This window comes from Nuphar pumila, chromosome 5 (genome assembly GCF_984573655.1).
Source record: "Nuphar pumila chromosome 5, dmNupPumi1.hap1.1, whole genome shotgun sequence".
In the NCBI taxonomy this organism is placed as follows: domain Eukaryota; kingdom Viridiplantae; phylum Streptophyta; class Magnoliopsida; order Nymphaeales; family Nymphaeaceae; genus Nuphar; species Nuphar pumila.
This window is the reverse complement of record NC_143253.1, coordinates 135,863,197-135,880,248: the sequence shown is the minus strand read 5'-3', so window position 1 is coordinate 135,880,248 and position 17,052 is coordinate 135,863,197. Positions and strand designations below refer to the sequence as shown.

At 39.7% G+C, this 17,052-nt stretch overlaps 1 protein-coding gene across 1 annotated transcript in view; it reads right to left on the bottom strand.

Moving 5' to 3' along the window:
• Positions 1-1,731: 1,731 nt before the first annotated feature.
• Positions 1,732-17,052, bottom strand: part of LOC149838916 (protein SYM1-like) — a 28,930-nt gene continuing 13,609 nt past the window's right edge. The window contains exons 2-4 of the mRNA XM_090008344.1: positions 16,569-16,797; positions 2,281-2,405; positions 1,732-2,177 (exon numbers count right to left, since the gene is read on the bottom strand). Coding sequence (XP_089864470.1) covers positions 2,079-2,177; positions 2,281-2,405; positions 16,569-16,797 — 453 coding nt within the window. The 3' untranslated portion in view covers positions 1,732-2,078. The remainder of the gene's footprint in view (positions 2,178-2,280; positions 2,406-16,568; positions 16,798-17,052) is intronic.

The following is a 17,052-nucleotide window of genomic DNA, read 5'->3' as shown; positions in this document are numbered from 1 at the left end:
TTATAGTTGGACCCATTACTATAGTTATTTTATTTTACAAAGTGGGGAGGATTATAGACCTTTATATTGGAACCTGACCTAGCAACGGCCAAAACATTATCAGTTTTATTGGTCATGCCAAGATGAGTTTTTCTTGACATACCTCGACAAGAGTATCTTTAAGAGGCACAACTTTAGCTCTATGAAGAAGAGAAGACCTTGTTCAAATTTCAATTGTAGATCATAAAGGAATTTAAAAAAATATTCCTTCTCAATTTGTTCTCTTCTAATCTCAACATCTTCGAGAGCCACCCATTTTGGCTCAAAAAGTGTTAATTCATCACAAAGAGAGGACAGAATGTTAAAATAATCCTAAACACATATGTCCATTTGCTTAATGGATCTAATTTTGTCTTGACAAAAATATTGTTCAGCAAGATCCTTTTGAGTATACGTACCCTTAAGAAAGAACCAAGCTTCATTGACTCTTCTAAACATAGAAATGTTGGCACATATTTTTATGTTAACATTGTTCATAAATCATGCCAAATTTTTGGCATGGTTACTTTCTCAATCATCTATCTTTATTTGATGTTCATTGATAAAGTTAACATGATCATCTCTAATTTCTTAATACCTTCTTCAACCTTGGTAAGCTTTAATGGTGGTTCAAGAGAATTGAGTTTGAATGAGAGCTCCACCCTTGATTCATGCTCCATGATGAAAAAAGTGATAGCACATTTGTCACGATCTTCAATCTCCACAAGTAATACTTCCAAGATCAAGAGAACCCAATGAGCTTTGATATCATGTAATGAATTATGCGAAATTACAAATAATGAAGTGCAAAAGCACAAATAAGTCCAAGAATGGACAATTACAAAAAAGATAGACAAGCACACAAGTGCATAAACAAAAGTCCACTAAAGAACAATGCCAAAAGCTAATAAAAATGAAATATTATTGAAAAGATGTGAAAAAGGAATTAGAGAAATAGGAAGGATAACTCCCCTATTTATATACAAACAGTAGAGGTGGAGACCATTGGGAGCTCCCTTTCGTAGAGTTGTTGGGGCCCCAATGACTCTATGGAGTGGGACTCCAATGATAAGAAAAAGAGCTATCTAAGATTTTTCAAAATATCTAGTTGCTTCTAGTCATTTTAGTAAATCATTTTGTATACTGAAAAGTACCTTATTTTCTTTAAAACCATATGAATCTTTGTGGACCTATTTAGCCTCAGTTGAGACTCCAAACTTTATCCACTGGCATTCAAGGTTATGAAATTGAAAAGCATTATATGGACGACTACAGGTACTAAAACCATTATCCGCCTACTTGAGACTCTCTCTCTCTCTCTCTCTCTCTCTCTCTCTCTCTCTCTATATATATATATATATATATATATATATATATATATATATATATATATATATAACCTAACACTTACAAGAAGTATAGTTTCAATTTTGGGTAATCTAAACCTGCAGATGTGTTGATCATCGCTTATTCACTAAAACCATGCTTTGAATCAAATCAAATTGACGAGACAATAAGAACAGTTGATTTTGATTGCTCTGAAAACACATGTAAACATGAAATTTGCCTAATCTAATACATGTTTTATGCCAAGTTATAGTGAAAACATTTGTATGTTCTGATAAGTAAACACCCAAAACTATGCCCTGAACGTCTCTCTCTCTCTCTCACACAATTAAAGAGCATCACCAAAGCAACAAATCAACAGCTAGATCCAAAAGGCATAAAATCTTGTAATTGATTGAGTAATGGAAGTGTGGTTTTAGCAGAAGTATACAATGAGAAACATAATGGCAGAGTAATGGAACTGTTCAGGTTATACAATTTGCAAGAATAGAATGGCAGAATACTTGTAACACTTCTCAACAAATCCTCTCAAATCAACAGCTCTTCTCAACTGCCTATCTTTCGGACATCGACCAATTTGTCCATTCATAAAGAAAGTGAATCATAATCCAAGTGGAAGATGAGCAGGGGTTGAATAAAAGAGTAACCTTTCCAAAAACCTAACAGGACAATAAGAAGAATATCCTTGAAGTATGAGACTTGTGAGCCTTGGATCAATTAGCTAGATTCTTGTTTGCACTTGCTTTCTTGAGATTAGCCATATATGTGAGGTAAACCGTCCAAACAAATGCAAAAGAATTGCTTACCAAGGGCTACAACAACACGACAACAATAAAATCAGATAATACCATGGAAACAGATTCAGAGAAATTAATTGAAAAAAAGAAGTCAGAAACAAAGAGTCAGACAACTCACCTGTAGACGGACAGGGATAAACTTGAAAGTGATAAAATCACACATTGGCCAGTATACAAGTCCATTTAGAAGAGTAGGAATTAGATCTCGCTTTAACCTCTCCACTATTTCAGCACCACTTTCACCTTTTTTAACCCAGAAAAAACAAGTATTAATAATATGCAAGCATGTGTAGATAAATTTAATAGTGAAAGTCTAACAAACATGTTTTTTAGGAGAAAAGACATTACGATGCTGGATGGTCAATTCAAGCATCTATTAGCATGGAAAATACCAGGGCAACTAGAAAATAGTAATACGAAAGATATTGATGTGTTGATTGGTATTCTAAATGGATGCAATCAAGATGTTGGCTCAGCTACAAAACTCAATATACATGGTAGATAACATCCAGAGCTGGTGCTGGACAAACTTTTAACCAGCTCTTGTTTTCTTGTTCCTTTTTTTGAAGACAAGCATTTGTTTTCTAGGAATGCATATCTTCTATTTCTACGATACCATGCCCATTCACTAGCACTTTCATCTTACAAAATAAATGCATCTTGTACACAGACACATGCATGTTACATGTGCCTCTGTGTGGTACAACCATAGTCACAAATATATGTGATATTCTGAAAATATAGCGATAATATAGCTGTAAATTCATAAGACGATATTAAAGGAAAAATATTACAACATTTTGAAAATATCAACCGCGATAATATCACAATATTATGAGTTACCTTTTACTTTTTTATTTCTTTTTTGTAACTTAACTATGTTTTTCTTCTTTCTTTTATATTTTTTACTTATTCCTTTAATTATATGTATATTTTATTATCTAATCATGTTATTTTCCTTACTTATTTCTACTATTTTTATATTTTTTTCAGCAACGAGTTTTCCCCAAGATTTATTAACTAAACCTATATTATCGCGAGAAATTGCCTTGCCGAGATATAGCTGAGGCCGAGACCAATATTTGTGACTATACAACAATATACACACAATGGCATGCAAATGCGTTCATATGTATGAATGTAGACAGTGGTGTCCCACTGCAACAGCAGTAAAAGAGCTTCTCAATACTTTGAACGTTATCTACTTTAAAATGGTCATGGGACCTCAGAATTATTAGTTCAATAACTTCCCAGTGCACATCTATTTTCTGGCTTCTAACTTTTACATAAATTCATGAACTCCCCATTCCTAAACAGTTTGAAGCCTTGAACAAACAGACGTGAAGATGATACTGTTAAAATGTATCTCCTAAATTCATTGATGTAAATATAAATATATATACTTATATACATAGAGATACATATACATATAATATTTATATGTATCTCTATTTATATAAATATATATATTTATATATTTTTCTTTTTTATTACCCGATAAGGGTATAATTGTAATTTCACCTCTTGCGCATATTCCATTTGGAATATGCTGTATTTTTTTCCTTTTTATTTTTTGTACCTTTTTTATTTTTATTTTTTATTCTTTTTACCTTTTTCAAAAAGGTGCATTGGGGGTCCCCCAATAGAGTCGTTGGGCCCCCAACGGTCACAAATGTGACCGTTGGGGGCTCCCCAACGACTCCTTTGGGAGCCCCCTTGCACCTCCTTCTTCTTGTATAAATAGGGGTGTTCCCCTCTTGCTTTCCCTAAGCTTGAGAGTCTCAAGCATTCGGTTATTTCTATGAAATACATGCCATAGTGCATGTTTATTATTTTTACGCTTTTGCGTACTTTGTTCAAGTGTTGTGAGAGTGCCTTCGTGCACATCTTTTCTATATTTTTTGTGTTCGTATGTGTATTGTCTTATCATAGACATTTTCACAGATACAAGTTATTACAAACCACAGCTGAATTGCTGGGGTCCTCAAAGAGAAATTTCAGGGTAAGGAGTCATTGTGAATCCACCCCAGAAAATTTGGGGGGTTGTGATCGTGTATCCTGTTAAAATATGTAATCCAAACTTGTAACTTCGTATATATATTTTACATATATAAGGTAATACATATACATATATATAATATATGTATATGTATCTACCTATTATATATGTAAAATATACATATAATTCTATCTTTAGTCTTAGGGGTAGTTTAGTCTTTTTTACACATATTCTTTTTCGAATATGTCTTGTAATTTCTTTTCCCATTTTTATTTTTCCTTTTTCTTTCAATAAATGAGTTGTACCTACCTTGGGAGGGGCCCAACACACTAGTCGTTGGACCCCTCCAACGGTCACATTTGTGACCGTTGGAGGGGCTCCAACGACTATGTGGAGCCCCTTCCAAGGTCTCCTTTAGCCCTATAAATATGGGCTCTCTCCATTGTATTTGTAAGAAGAGATTTGGGATTATAGCCCAACCTCTTTAGTGTTTATGAAACTTATGGGTGCAAGTGCACATTTGTGATTCGGTGTGTTGTGTTCGTTGTGCACAAGTGTTCTTGGGTGTGTATGTTCACACATTTATTCTTAAGGTTGTTGCGTTATCGGCTAAAGTATCTTGTTGAAGATACTTTTACATGGTATCAGAGCCTCGTTGAAGAAGAAGAATTGCGATTCGCCTTCTTTTGCATTCCTCGGGAAGCGTGCCTTCAAGTTTTTTGAAATCAAAGAGGATCATCTTCTTCGAGCAATATTTTAGGAGTCTCTTTTGTCAAGAAAGACGCAAAAAGTAATTAAGGTACATACTATCTCTTGCATTCTTTCCTCTCTAATGGGCGAAAAAGACTCTCATTTCTCTCTTGGGTTTAAGCTTAATGGCTCAAACTATCACGTTTGGGCCGGTAATATGGAAGCCCATATTAAAGGAAAGGGGCTTTGGGGTTACGTTCATGGATCCATACCGGAACCGGAACCCAAGATTACCATTGTTGAAGGAGGGGATATTAAGATCCTTGAAGGGGATGAAAGACAAAAGGCCCTTGAAGAGTATTCTAAGAAACATGATGATTGGGAAATGAAAAACTTCAAGATCTTATCTTGGATTTTCTCATCCGTTGAGACCAAGATAAATGCCAACATCATCAAATTTAAAAGGGCTTCCGAAGCTTGGATATATCTTGAGAAAATGTACACCTCAAGAGATCTATCCCACAAGTACTTTCTCCAAAAGAGGGCTTTGACTCTCCAACAAAATGACATGACCATTCGGGAGTATTTTGCCGAATTATCCTCTATTTGGGACGAGCTCGCTATTTTTGAACCTAAATGGAGTGGTGAGGCAATCGAATTAAGGCACAAACAACTTGAAGAAGACCGGTTCTTCAATTTTTTAAATGGCCTTAGACCCGAATTTGAACAAGTCCGGTCCTCTCTTCTCTCCGCCTTCACATCCCCCTCACTCGAAGATGTTATCACCAAGCTAAGTGGTGAAGAAACCCGTATGGGGATTGGCAAAAATAATCCTAGCATTCTTGTTACTTCCTCTACTCAAGAAGATGGTGAAATGGCTAATGCCGTGTCAAGACCGGGAAATAACATGAGAACCTATAGACCTCCTCATTTCAAGAATCAAGGTCAAGGAGGAAATGATCGGTATGGCAAAAAAGATTATAGCAAAGTAACTTGCTATCATTGTAAAGAACCCGGACATATCAAACCCTTGTGTCCTAAATGAAAGAAATTGATTGCAACGGCTATGGCATCTCAAGTTGAAGAACGACCCTCTTTATCAAGTGAGTCTCTTTCTCTTCAACAAATCGTGGAAGCCCTACAACCTCTTCTCAAGGGAGGTACTTCCGGAGCCGCTATGTCATCCTCTTCCCCCAGTAAGACATCTTGGCTTTTAGATTCCGGGGCATCCTTTCACATGACCCCTAGTTATTGCACTCTTTCAAACTTTTCTAAAACTGCTTTTCCATCTTTTGTATCAACCGCGGACGGTACATCTCTTGAGATTAAAGGAATAGGTAATTTTGAAAAACAAGACTTCTTTGTTCCAAAAATTCGTTTTATCCCAAACCTCAACCTAAATCTTCTTTCCGTTTCCCAACTCTCGGACCATGGTTGCGATATAAAATTTTCTTCTAATAAATGTTGGATACAGGATCGCCAGTCCGGGAGATTGATTGGGGAAGGCTCTAGAAGAGGAGACCTCTACTACGTAGATTTTCTTCAAGTTCCCAAGAGTCAATTTTGCAACGTCGTCCAAAACAAAGACATTCATGTATGGCATAAGAGATTGGGTCATCCCAATATTGTTAAAATCTCGTATTTGCCTTTTGTTAAACATCTTTGTAAAAGTGACTTTTTGTGTAATGAATGCATTCTTGGGAAAATGAAATGTTTGCCTTTTCCTCAAAGATCCATGTTTACGACAAAACCATTTGAAATTGTCCATTCCGATGTATGGGGACCGGCTCCGGTAATGTCAAAAGGAGGTTTTTCATATTATGTGATCTTTGTGGATGACTATACTAGGTTTTGTTGGATCTATTTCCTTAAACATAAACATGAGGTTTTTTCAACCTTTAAAAGCTTTCACATGATGATTTCAAATCAATTCAATGGATGTTTAAAAATCTTTAGGTTTGACTCTGGAGGAGAATACCTCTCAAATGAATTTAAGAGTTATCTTGAAAATTTTGGAATTCTTCACCAAAAATCATGTCCGAAAACCCCGCAACAAAATGGGTTAGCCGAACGAAAGCACAGGCACATCATTGAAACCACTAGGACTTTGCTCATTTCTCAAAACATTCCAAAAAATCTTTGGGCTGAGGCAGCCCTTACCTCTGTCTATCTCATAAACCGACTTCCATCAAAAAATTTAAACAAAATTTCTCCCTTTGAAAAACTGTATGATAAGGAACCTGATTATAGCAGGTTAAGGGTCTTTGGGTGTAAGTGTTTTGTTCTTACTAATAAGAATGACAAACTTTCTCCAAAAGCCATTCCTTGTACCTTTCTTGGCTATTCTGAAACCCAAAAGGGGTTTCGTTGTTATGATATCAAAAGTGATAAATTGTATGTTTCCAGAAACGTGAGTTTTTTGGAAAATGTTAGTGGGTTTGAACGTTGTGACCCCCATAATGAAAATATGGATTATTCTTTTTTATTTGATTTATTGAATAAGGACGATGATACTAGTGATAATGAGTCAGATCAAAGTAACCCAAATGAACTTGAAACCGAGGAAAACATCTCCTTATCTCCTTCGTCACATCAACCTATTGAATTACCTAGAAACCCTATCACCTACTCTCATAGAGATCAAAACAACTTTAGGAGTGCTCTTGACAGATATAATGATGCCAGTCCCAGTGCCTCTCAGAATGAAGTGATCCCTCGTAGAACTGAGAGAAGTAGAAGGCCTCCTTCTAGGTTCATTTCCTATGACTCTTTCTCACCAAGATATAGAGCCTGCCTTAGTGCCATCCACTCTTATATAGAACCTAGAAATTTTGAAGAAGCACGTAGATGCCCTGAATGGATTAATGCCATGGACAATGAACTTGAGGCCCTGAGAAGAGCCAAAACTTGGGAGTTTCAACATCTTCCTAAAGGTAAGAAAACAATAGGATGCAGATGGGTTTTTAAAGTAAAAACTAAAAGTGATGGATCCCTTGAAAGGTATAAAGCTCGCTTGGTTGCAAAAGGATATAGTCAAGAATATGGTATTGACTATGAAGAAACTTTTGCTCCTGTAGCCCGTATGGTCACTGTTCGATGCCTAATAACCGTTGCCTCTATCAACAAGTGGAACATCTATCAAATGGATGTTAAAAATGCCTTTTTAAATGGTGATTTAAGTGAAGAAGTTTAAATGGATGCTCCTCCTGGAATGGAGGCTCCTGAGGGAAAGGTGCTTCGTCTTCAAAAAGCACTCTATGGTCTAAAACAAGCCCCCAAGGCTTGGTATGATAGATTTAATTCTGTTATGATTGAAAATGGCTTTTCCTCTTGTTTCACTGACACTGCTCTATTTGTTAGAAAATCCAATGCAGGAATTGTAATTTTACTTTTGTATGTTGATGACATGCTCATCACTGGGAGTGACTCTAACGGGGTTAAGAGTATAAAATTTATCTTGAAGGATAAATTTGAAATGTCTGACTTGGGTTTTCTAACTTATTTTTTGGGAATTGAAGTAGCATACTCTCTTAGAGAATATTTTTTATCTCAAACTAAGCTTGCCTCTGAGATCATTGATAGGTCAGGTATTACGGATGAGAAGCTTTGCGAAACTCCTGCGGTTGTAGGAGCAAAGATGAAAATTGATGATGGGGTTCCACTTTTGGATCCTACACCCTACAGACAGCTTGTAGGATCTCTGATGTATCTAAGTATTATCAGACCAGATATATCCCATGCAGTCCACACTGCAAGTCAGTTTCAGCATGCGCCTACATCCGTTCACATGAGTGCCATCTTACGAGTCGTAAGATACATAAAGGGTACTCTAAATAAGGGAGTTTTTCTATCTTCTTCTTCCGATTTAAAATTAATTGCTTATACTGATTCTGATTGGGGAGGTGACCCAAATAACCGTCACTCCACCACTGGATTTTGTGTATTTTTAGGTGACTCGCTGATTTCATGGAGATGCAAGAAGCAACAAAAGGTGTCACTCTCCTCAACAGAAGCTGAATATTGTGCCATGGCAACTACTACCATGGAGATTGTTTGGATTCATCAACTGCTTCAAGACATGGGAGTCACAATTGAAGGGTCTACCAAGCTGTGTGCGACAACAAGAGCGCAATCTACATTGCGAAAAACCACACATTCCATGAGCGGACCAAACACATTGAAATGGACTGTCACTATGTTCGCGAAGCATATCTCCGAGGAGTCATTGATCTTCCTTATGTTACGTCCGAATATCAGTTGGCGGACTTCTTTACCAAAGCCTTGTGTGCTCCACGGTTCAACTTCCTTCTTGGCAAACTATCGGTCATCCTGCCCTAAGTTTGAGGGGGGGTGTTAAAATATGTAATCCAAACTTGTAACTTCGTATATATATTTTACATATATAAGGTAATACATATACATATATATAATATATGTATATGTATCTACCTATTATATATGTAAAATATACATATAATTCTATCTTTAGCTATGTCACATGGGTGCGGGTGCGGGTGCGGGTGCGGGTGCGGGTGCGGGTGCGACACGGGTGCGGCGCAATTCCAAAAAATTTGGACACGGGGACTCGGCTATATATATATATATATATATATATTAAAAAATATATATTATAAATATATATATTTTAAATATTATAATTATATATATAACAATGAATTAACACATAAAGATTGTAAATTTTAAAGCAAAAAAAAAGCAATTCTTAACAACACAAACTTACCAAAATATAACACATAAAGAAGCTTGTGAGTGTGATAAACAACAAAACTTATCATAAATCTGCCTCATCGTCTGAATTAGAAGGAAGAACAGGATCGAGGTAGTCCATGTTGAGAGTATGTAAATTATGTTCTCCCTCCAAGTCAAAATCTTCTGGATTTACATCCCAATTCTTGGATGGTCCACAACTGCATCAAAAAATCACTATATTAGTATCTAACTTAAAACTTTGAATACAAATATGAAATATTTAAATACAAACTTTGAATACAAAGAAAAAAAAGTACCTATACTCTTCTTTGGTGCGGCGAGAAATTAATCGTAGATTTGAGTGAACATATACCAAATCCTCTGCTCTTTTACTAGTGAGTTTGTTTCTTTTAATGTTGTGAATTTGAGCATATGTACTCCAATTTCTTTCACAACAAGATGATGTAGCAGGTTGGGATAACAACTTCATTGCAAGACGTTGCAGATTTGGTGTCTCTGATCCATATGTTGCCCACCAATTAAGGGGATCTTCCTCGTCCCTTGCCACAAGTGCTGCTAAAGAATCAAATCTTCCAGTAGAAAACTTGCCAAACTCACTATTTACAACCTTAAACATGTGAGGATCATTAAAAACTCTTCCCAAATATATCATTCTATTTCTTGATATCTCAGGATCTTCATTTGGAGAAACACGACCAACACCTGCTGTCAACCATTTTTTTGCATAGTATTTTGGATTGAGAGAGTGTGCCATGCAATGCAAGGGTGTATTGCTTTTATCCCATCTTCTCACTAAAACTGAATGTACATGATTGTAAAATTCTGAATCATCAAGTGCAATATCTTTCTTCTCATGTTTAAAAATGATACTTTGAACTTTTTCAATCATATTGTCCCACATTTCATAAATTCTATGAAGCATGGGTACATCTCTGTCAACTTCTCTCAGCATTTCCCAAATAGGCTCTGTAAATTCAACAAAATATGTAATTTTATCCCACCAAAAATCATCACAGATGCATTTTTTGATAGCTTGAGCCTTGACATCATCTTCAGTACGATAAAAATCCCAATCTTGATCAGCCACCATCATCATCAATGCATTCTTGAGTTGCTTAATTCTTTTTATCATAACAATTAGAGAAGCAAAACGAGTTTCAGCAACTTTCAGTAACTTGAGATCAGAATGCCTATTAAATATAGAAAGGGCATGATGATGGTTTACAACAAAATTTCTAATATTTCGAACATCATGCTCTATTTCCTCAATCCATAAGCACATTTCATGTGCATGTGCATGTGCATCATCTTTTGATGGATTGCATATACTCTTAAGTGCCAAATTTAAACTGTGTGCTGCACAAGGAGTCCAAAAAATATGTGAATATGTATCTTCACTTGCCAAATTCATTCCTGCACGACTGCAAACTGGAGCATTGTCAGTAATGATTTGCACCACACTTTCTTCACCCACTTCTTTTATCACTTCAACAAATAATCTCTTTAAATATTCAGCATCTTTATACTCTCCAGATGCATCAACAGTCTTCAAAAAGATTGGCCCATTTAGTGAATAAGCAATGAAGTTTATCAGTGGTCGCCTTTGTATATCAGTCCACCCATCAAAAACAATCGACACTCCATGTCGTTTCCATGCAAATTTTTGGGTCTCTAGCAAGTCTTCAATTCTATTTTTTTCCTCTGCAAGAAGGACTGTTCTTAGTTTTTCTGAACTAGGAGGCACGTAACCACTCAAATTGCAATTAGCCAAAGATGTAATCATATCTTTCCAATATGGACTTCTAGCTACATTAAAAGGAATTGAGCTTGAGTAAAAGAATCAACCAATCTTTTTATCAATTTCTGCTCTTGCCATGTTTTTGAATGACGCTTGTATTGTTTTATTGCTTTCCATCTTTCTTTTCTTTAAAAGCTCTTCTTGTGTATCACTAGCAGTAGGAAAAGACAAATTAATCGAATCGCTTTTCATCTCTGCAATTTTCTTCTTTTCAGCTTCCTCTTGTTCTTTTTTTAATTGCTTTAACATGTCTTTGTCAACCCCAGAACATGCCCTAATTCCTTGACCACGAATATGCAAAAGATGTGCTTTCACACGCGTATAAGAACCTGTGAAAACAGTCTTACATAGATTACAATGAAACTGCACATTCCCACCACCACCACTACTAGCTTTTATCCCTTTTGTCACAAGTCTCCAAAGTGGTTGAGAAACATCTAATTCAGGGTTAGAACTTGAACCAAATGTATTGACACTACCGCTAGAACTCGCCATTATATCTGAAAAGTGAAAACTGAAAAGAAAATAATTAAATAAGTAAATAAAATAAAGTTAATAAAACAGGGAATATTGGAGGGGCCAAGCCCCTCTTCTGCGAGCAGAGGGTGCAGGGAGGGGGGGCGAGCCCCTCCTCTGCGAGCAGAGGGTGCAGGGAGGGGCCGAGCCCCTCCTCTGCGAGCAGAGGGTGCAGGGAGGGGCCGAGCCCCTCCTCTGCGAGCAGAGGGTGCAGGGAGGGGCCGAGCCCCTCCCCTGCGAGCAGAGGGTGCAGGGAGGGGCCGAGCCCCTCCCCTGCGAGCCGAGGGTGCAGGGAGGGGGGCCGAGCCCCTCCCCTGCGAGCAGATGGTGCAGGGAGGGGAGCCGAGCCCCTCCTCTGCGAGCAGATGGTGCAGGGAGGGGCCGAGCCCCTCCCCTGCGAGCAGAGGGTGCAGGGAGGGGCCGAGCCCCTCCCCTGCGAGCAGAGGATGCAGGGAGGGGGGCCGAGCCCCTCCCCTGCGAATCGAGGGTGCAGGGAGGGGGGCCGAGCCCCTCCCCTGCGAGCAGATGGTGCAGGGAGGGGCCGAGCCCCTCCCCTGCGAGCAGAGGGTGCAGGGAGGGGCCGAGCCCCTCCCCTGCGAGCAGAGGATGCAGGGAGGGGGGCCGATCCCCTCCCATGCGAATCGAGGGTGCAGGGAGGGGGGCCGAGCCCCTCCCCTGCGAGCAGAGGCTGCAGGGAGGGGCCGAGCCCCTCCCCTGCGAGCAGAGGGTGCAGGGAGGGGCCGAGCCCCTCCCCTACGAGCAGAGGATGCAGGGAGGGGGGCCGAGCCCCTCCCCTGCGAATCGAGGGTGCAGGGAGGGGGGCCGAGCCCCTCCCCTGCGAGCAGAGGCTGCAGGGAGGGGCCGAGCCCCTCCCCTGCGAGCAGAGGCTGCAGGGAGGGGGGCCGAGCCCCTCCCCTGCGAGCAGAGGCTGCAGGGAGGGGCCGAGCCCCTCCCCTGCGAGCAGAGGCTGCAGGGAGGGGCCGAGCCCCTCCCCTGCGAGCAGAGGGTGCAGGGAGGGGCCGAGCCCCTCCCCTGCGAGCAGAGGGTGCAGGGAGGGGGGCCGAGCCCCTCCCCTGCGAATCGAGGGTGCAGGGAGGGGGGCCGAGCCCCTCCCCTGCGAGCAGAGGCTGCAGGGAGGGGCCGAGCCCCTCCCCTGCGAGCAGAGGCTGCAGGGAGGGGCCGAGCCCCTCCCCTGCGAGCAGAGGCTGCAGGGAGGGGGGCCGAGCCCCTCCCCTGCGAGCAGATGGTGCAGGGAGGGAGGCTACGAGCAGGGTCGACATACCTGACGGAGGAGGAACCGGTGGCTGCCTGTCGCCGGAGTTCGGGTCGCCGGAGTTCGGATCGCCGGCGTGGTTGCAGGAGAAAGCTGCAGGGGCTGAGGGGGAGAGGCAAAATCGAGAGGGTAAGCCCCTCTCCCTGTCGATAAACCCCTTTTAGGGTTCGGCTGCCAAAAAAAATTGGATCTGGGTCGGGTTTGGACCCGACCCGACCCGGATCCAAAATAAAATTGAAAACTCGAACTGGACAATTTTGGACTCGGTCAAAGTTGACCGAGTCCAAAATGTGGTCGGACTCGGCCCGGACTCGTTGACCGAGTCCGACTCGGAGTTGACCGAGTCCGGGCCGAGTCCAAAGCCGCACCCGAGTCCGCACCCGAGTCCGTGCGTGTCGACGCGGGTGAGGCAACCCTTTAGCCGAGTCCGTGTGACATAGATCTTTAGTCTTAGGGGTAGTTTAGTCTTTTTTACACATATTCTTTTTCGAATATGTCTTGTAATTTCTTTTCCCATTTTTATTTTTCCTTTTTCTTTCAATAAATGAGTTGTACCTACCTTGGGAGGGGCCCAACACACTAGTCGTTGGACCCCTCCAACGGTCACATTTGTGACCGTTGGAGGGGCTCCAACGACTATGTGGAGCCCCTTCCAAGGTCTCCTTTAGCCCTATAAATATGGGCTCTCTCCATTGTATTTGTAAGAAGAGATTTGGGATTATAGCCCAACCTCTTTAGTGTTTATGAAACTTATGGGTGCAAGTGCACATTTGTGATTCGGTGTGTTGTGTTTGTTGTGCACAAGTGTTCTTGGGTGTGTATGTTCACACATTTATTCTTAAGGTTGTTGCGTTATCGGCTAAAGTATCTTGTTGAAGATACTTTTACATATCCTACTCTCACCATCTAAAGGAGTGCCTGTGTACAGAAGAAGCTACTTCACATGGATACCCCATTTTTAATCCTATAAATATCCACACATTTTACAGTTGCTAGTAGAATCCCCCAAACAGTAGCCTTCCATGCGACAATGAGAGATTAAGACTCCACGTGAAAAGGATGCAGCCTCATGTCCAATACAGTAGAGGGTGTGTTGAATCCCACCAAGAATGTCTCTTATAATACCAAGTCTATGAAAAAGACTAGATATTCAGAAAAAATTTCTACTCAGTCCATGTCATAGGACAAAACATGTGAAAGATAAGATGAAATATCTACAGACGTTATGCCAAGGTGTGTGACACAGATCATAAGATACTTACACCTATGGCTAATATGAACATTGTCCATATACTTGTAGCATTTTTCATGGCGACCTATATAAGTGCATACAAGATATAGAACCTAAGCTGGATTGCCAACCTAGCCAGCTCCTAGGCAAAGTGGCCGCTTTGGGAGAGAAACTCCCAGTTAACTTATGAAATCACCCTATTTTGTTAGATCTTCTCACTCTAATATGATGGTGCTGCTACGTGTAGATAATGTGATTATTGCTGAAGTAAAGAAAGAATTCACGTGATAAAATAAGTTTAGAAAGACATTTAAATTTCCTTGTATGTCACTTGTTCATGTCCTAGAGGAAAAAAACATGATATGCTAACAGGGTTACTTAAGAACCGTGCCTAATGCATGCACACTAATATCACATCAAAGCATGGAATTCGCTTGAAAAATCAAGATAGAATGTGAGGTTCAACTTTATTCAATGTGCTTGCCACTTATATGAGTGATTTTTTGGAGGTTTCCAATATTATTGAAGAAGCATTAAATGAGTTTAGTGCTTTGAACCTTTATTCCAAAACTACAATGAATGGAAGGCATTGAGTGATAAAGATAGAAGGAATTACTTTTTTCGGATAATACAAGGGGACCCCCCCCCCCCCCAAATCACCGACCGCACATTGGCTGGCCTCCGGTTGGTAAAACCCTTGAGGTCCCCTAGAGGCAAAGGATGCCACCTGTGGGTTTAGAACTTGTGACGTCCCGTTAACTTGGTGACATTCACAAGTCACCCCTACCAGATGAGCGGAAATCTTATGGGCAAGATAGAAGGAATAAATTGACAGACAAGTATGACTGATATGTTTCTCATATGGGGGTAAAAGGAATTGATAAAAGATGAACATGTTAGAGCTAAAATTGCTTTTAAGCTATGTCACCTGGGTATGGGTGCGGGTACGACACGGCAATTTCAAAAAATGAGGATACGGGGACACGACATTAATAAAGCGGGGTTGTTCAGAAATTTAAAAAAAAAGATGAATAAAACTCTCTCTCTCTCTCCTGTTGATGAGGGTGGGAAGGAGGAGTTCCGGGATTTTGTATAGGGATGGGATTCTGTAATCTCTGAATGAGGGTTTCGTGAGAGAGGGAGGAGGGGGGATTGCAATTTTGGGTTTGCACTGGACCCGAACCATGGGGTAGTGTGGGATCCGACCCGCGGCATACCCGCACTAGCCATGTTGCGGTTACATAGCTTTTAAGTGATTTTTGGAGATGTACCAAAGTGCTTAATTCCATGTCCTTTAAAGATGGGTGGTCGTGGAAGGAATGAATTCTTAATGCAAAAGGCAAAATCATTATTTCTGAAAAACTTAATGTGTAAAATCAAGAGATCCAAGACATTTAGGAAAGAAACAACTAATGGAATAACCATGGAGAAAAACTAGGTATGGTTTTGAAATATGAAGTACAGCATTTCTTTTATAGGAATTTGAATTATAAAATACCAGGTATGCTTTTGAAAATAACCCAAAACGAAATGATAATGTTCATATTGTTAATGGATCATGCATTCCAATAACTAAAAAGAATAGTAAAATGTCTTTCTCACTCTTCATTTGGTGTACGTTTGGCTCTAAATTTCTCGTCATAAGTTTAGCCTCAACAGGGGATAATTGCTAAGTTAAAAAGTTTCTCATCAGATTTGGTATCCAAATCAACTGTTGTCATGCCAAACCTAGCTCTTAGGATTTATTTTTTCCCTGAAGTCTAGCTATTAGGATTTGTAGCTTTTCTTGTTTCAGAGGATAAGCCACCAGTCAGGATGGGGTTGGCAAACAGATCATTTATTTAATGCAGTTCATTTTTTAAGGAACACCACTACATATATTTGGCTGATAAACACACTGTTAAGGGTCTGTCCAGCTTGCACAGCAGGGAAAATATAAGTGCATTTTTCAAGATGAACCAAAGCACTTAATTCAAAAGTGCCCAAATTCCAATTCTTCACACATGCATAACCCCATTTTGTTCACAAAGAAATACATGGAAAACAGTAAAATAAGTTCAAAATTATTATCAGCATTGATTGGAATATGCATATAAGCAAAAAAAAAAGGTAAAAGCCTAACACATCAAGAGCAAGAACAATAAAATTAAAAAAGAAAATCCAAATACCTTGTACAGCAGCATTCAAAGAAAAGAAAACAGATGTTATGAAAGGCCCATAAGTAATTTGCCCAAGAACCATTTTCTTTAAAGTACTAAGCATGTCTCTCTTCGGTAGAATCCTGGACACAAAATTAAACCACAGATGCAGTGATGGCCCTGAAACGAATAATCCATATCCCGCCATCCTCAAGGTCCTTGTTTGATCAAAGGAATCAAATGATGCATGAGTAAGAATCTGATAGAACAATTCATTAGAAGCAAGTTAGCAGAGTATTCCCAAAAATAGCCCTAGAATTATTATTATATGCAATGCTGGATGTTCGAGTTGTAGCAGCATGGTTTCATGCCCATAGATTGACATGGACTAGACTACATAAATAACTTGTTGAATTCCCAACACTCAAAGATTTCAACAAGATTACATGACCTAAGTCACAGCCATAATAAATGCATGTGAGGCCACAATCATCAACAGAAATATTGAAAACTC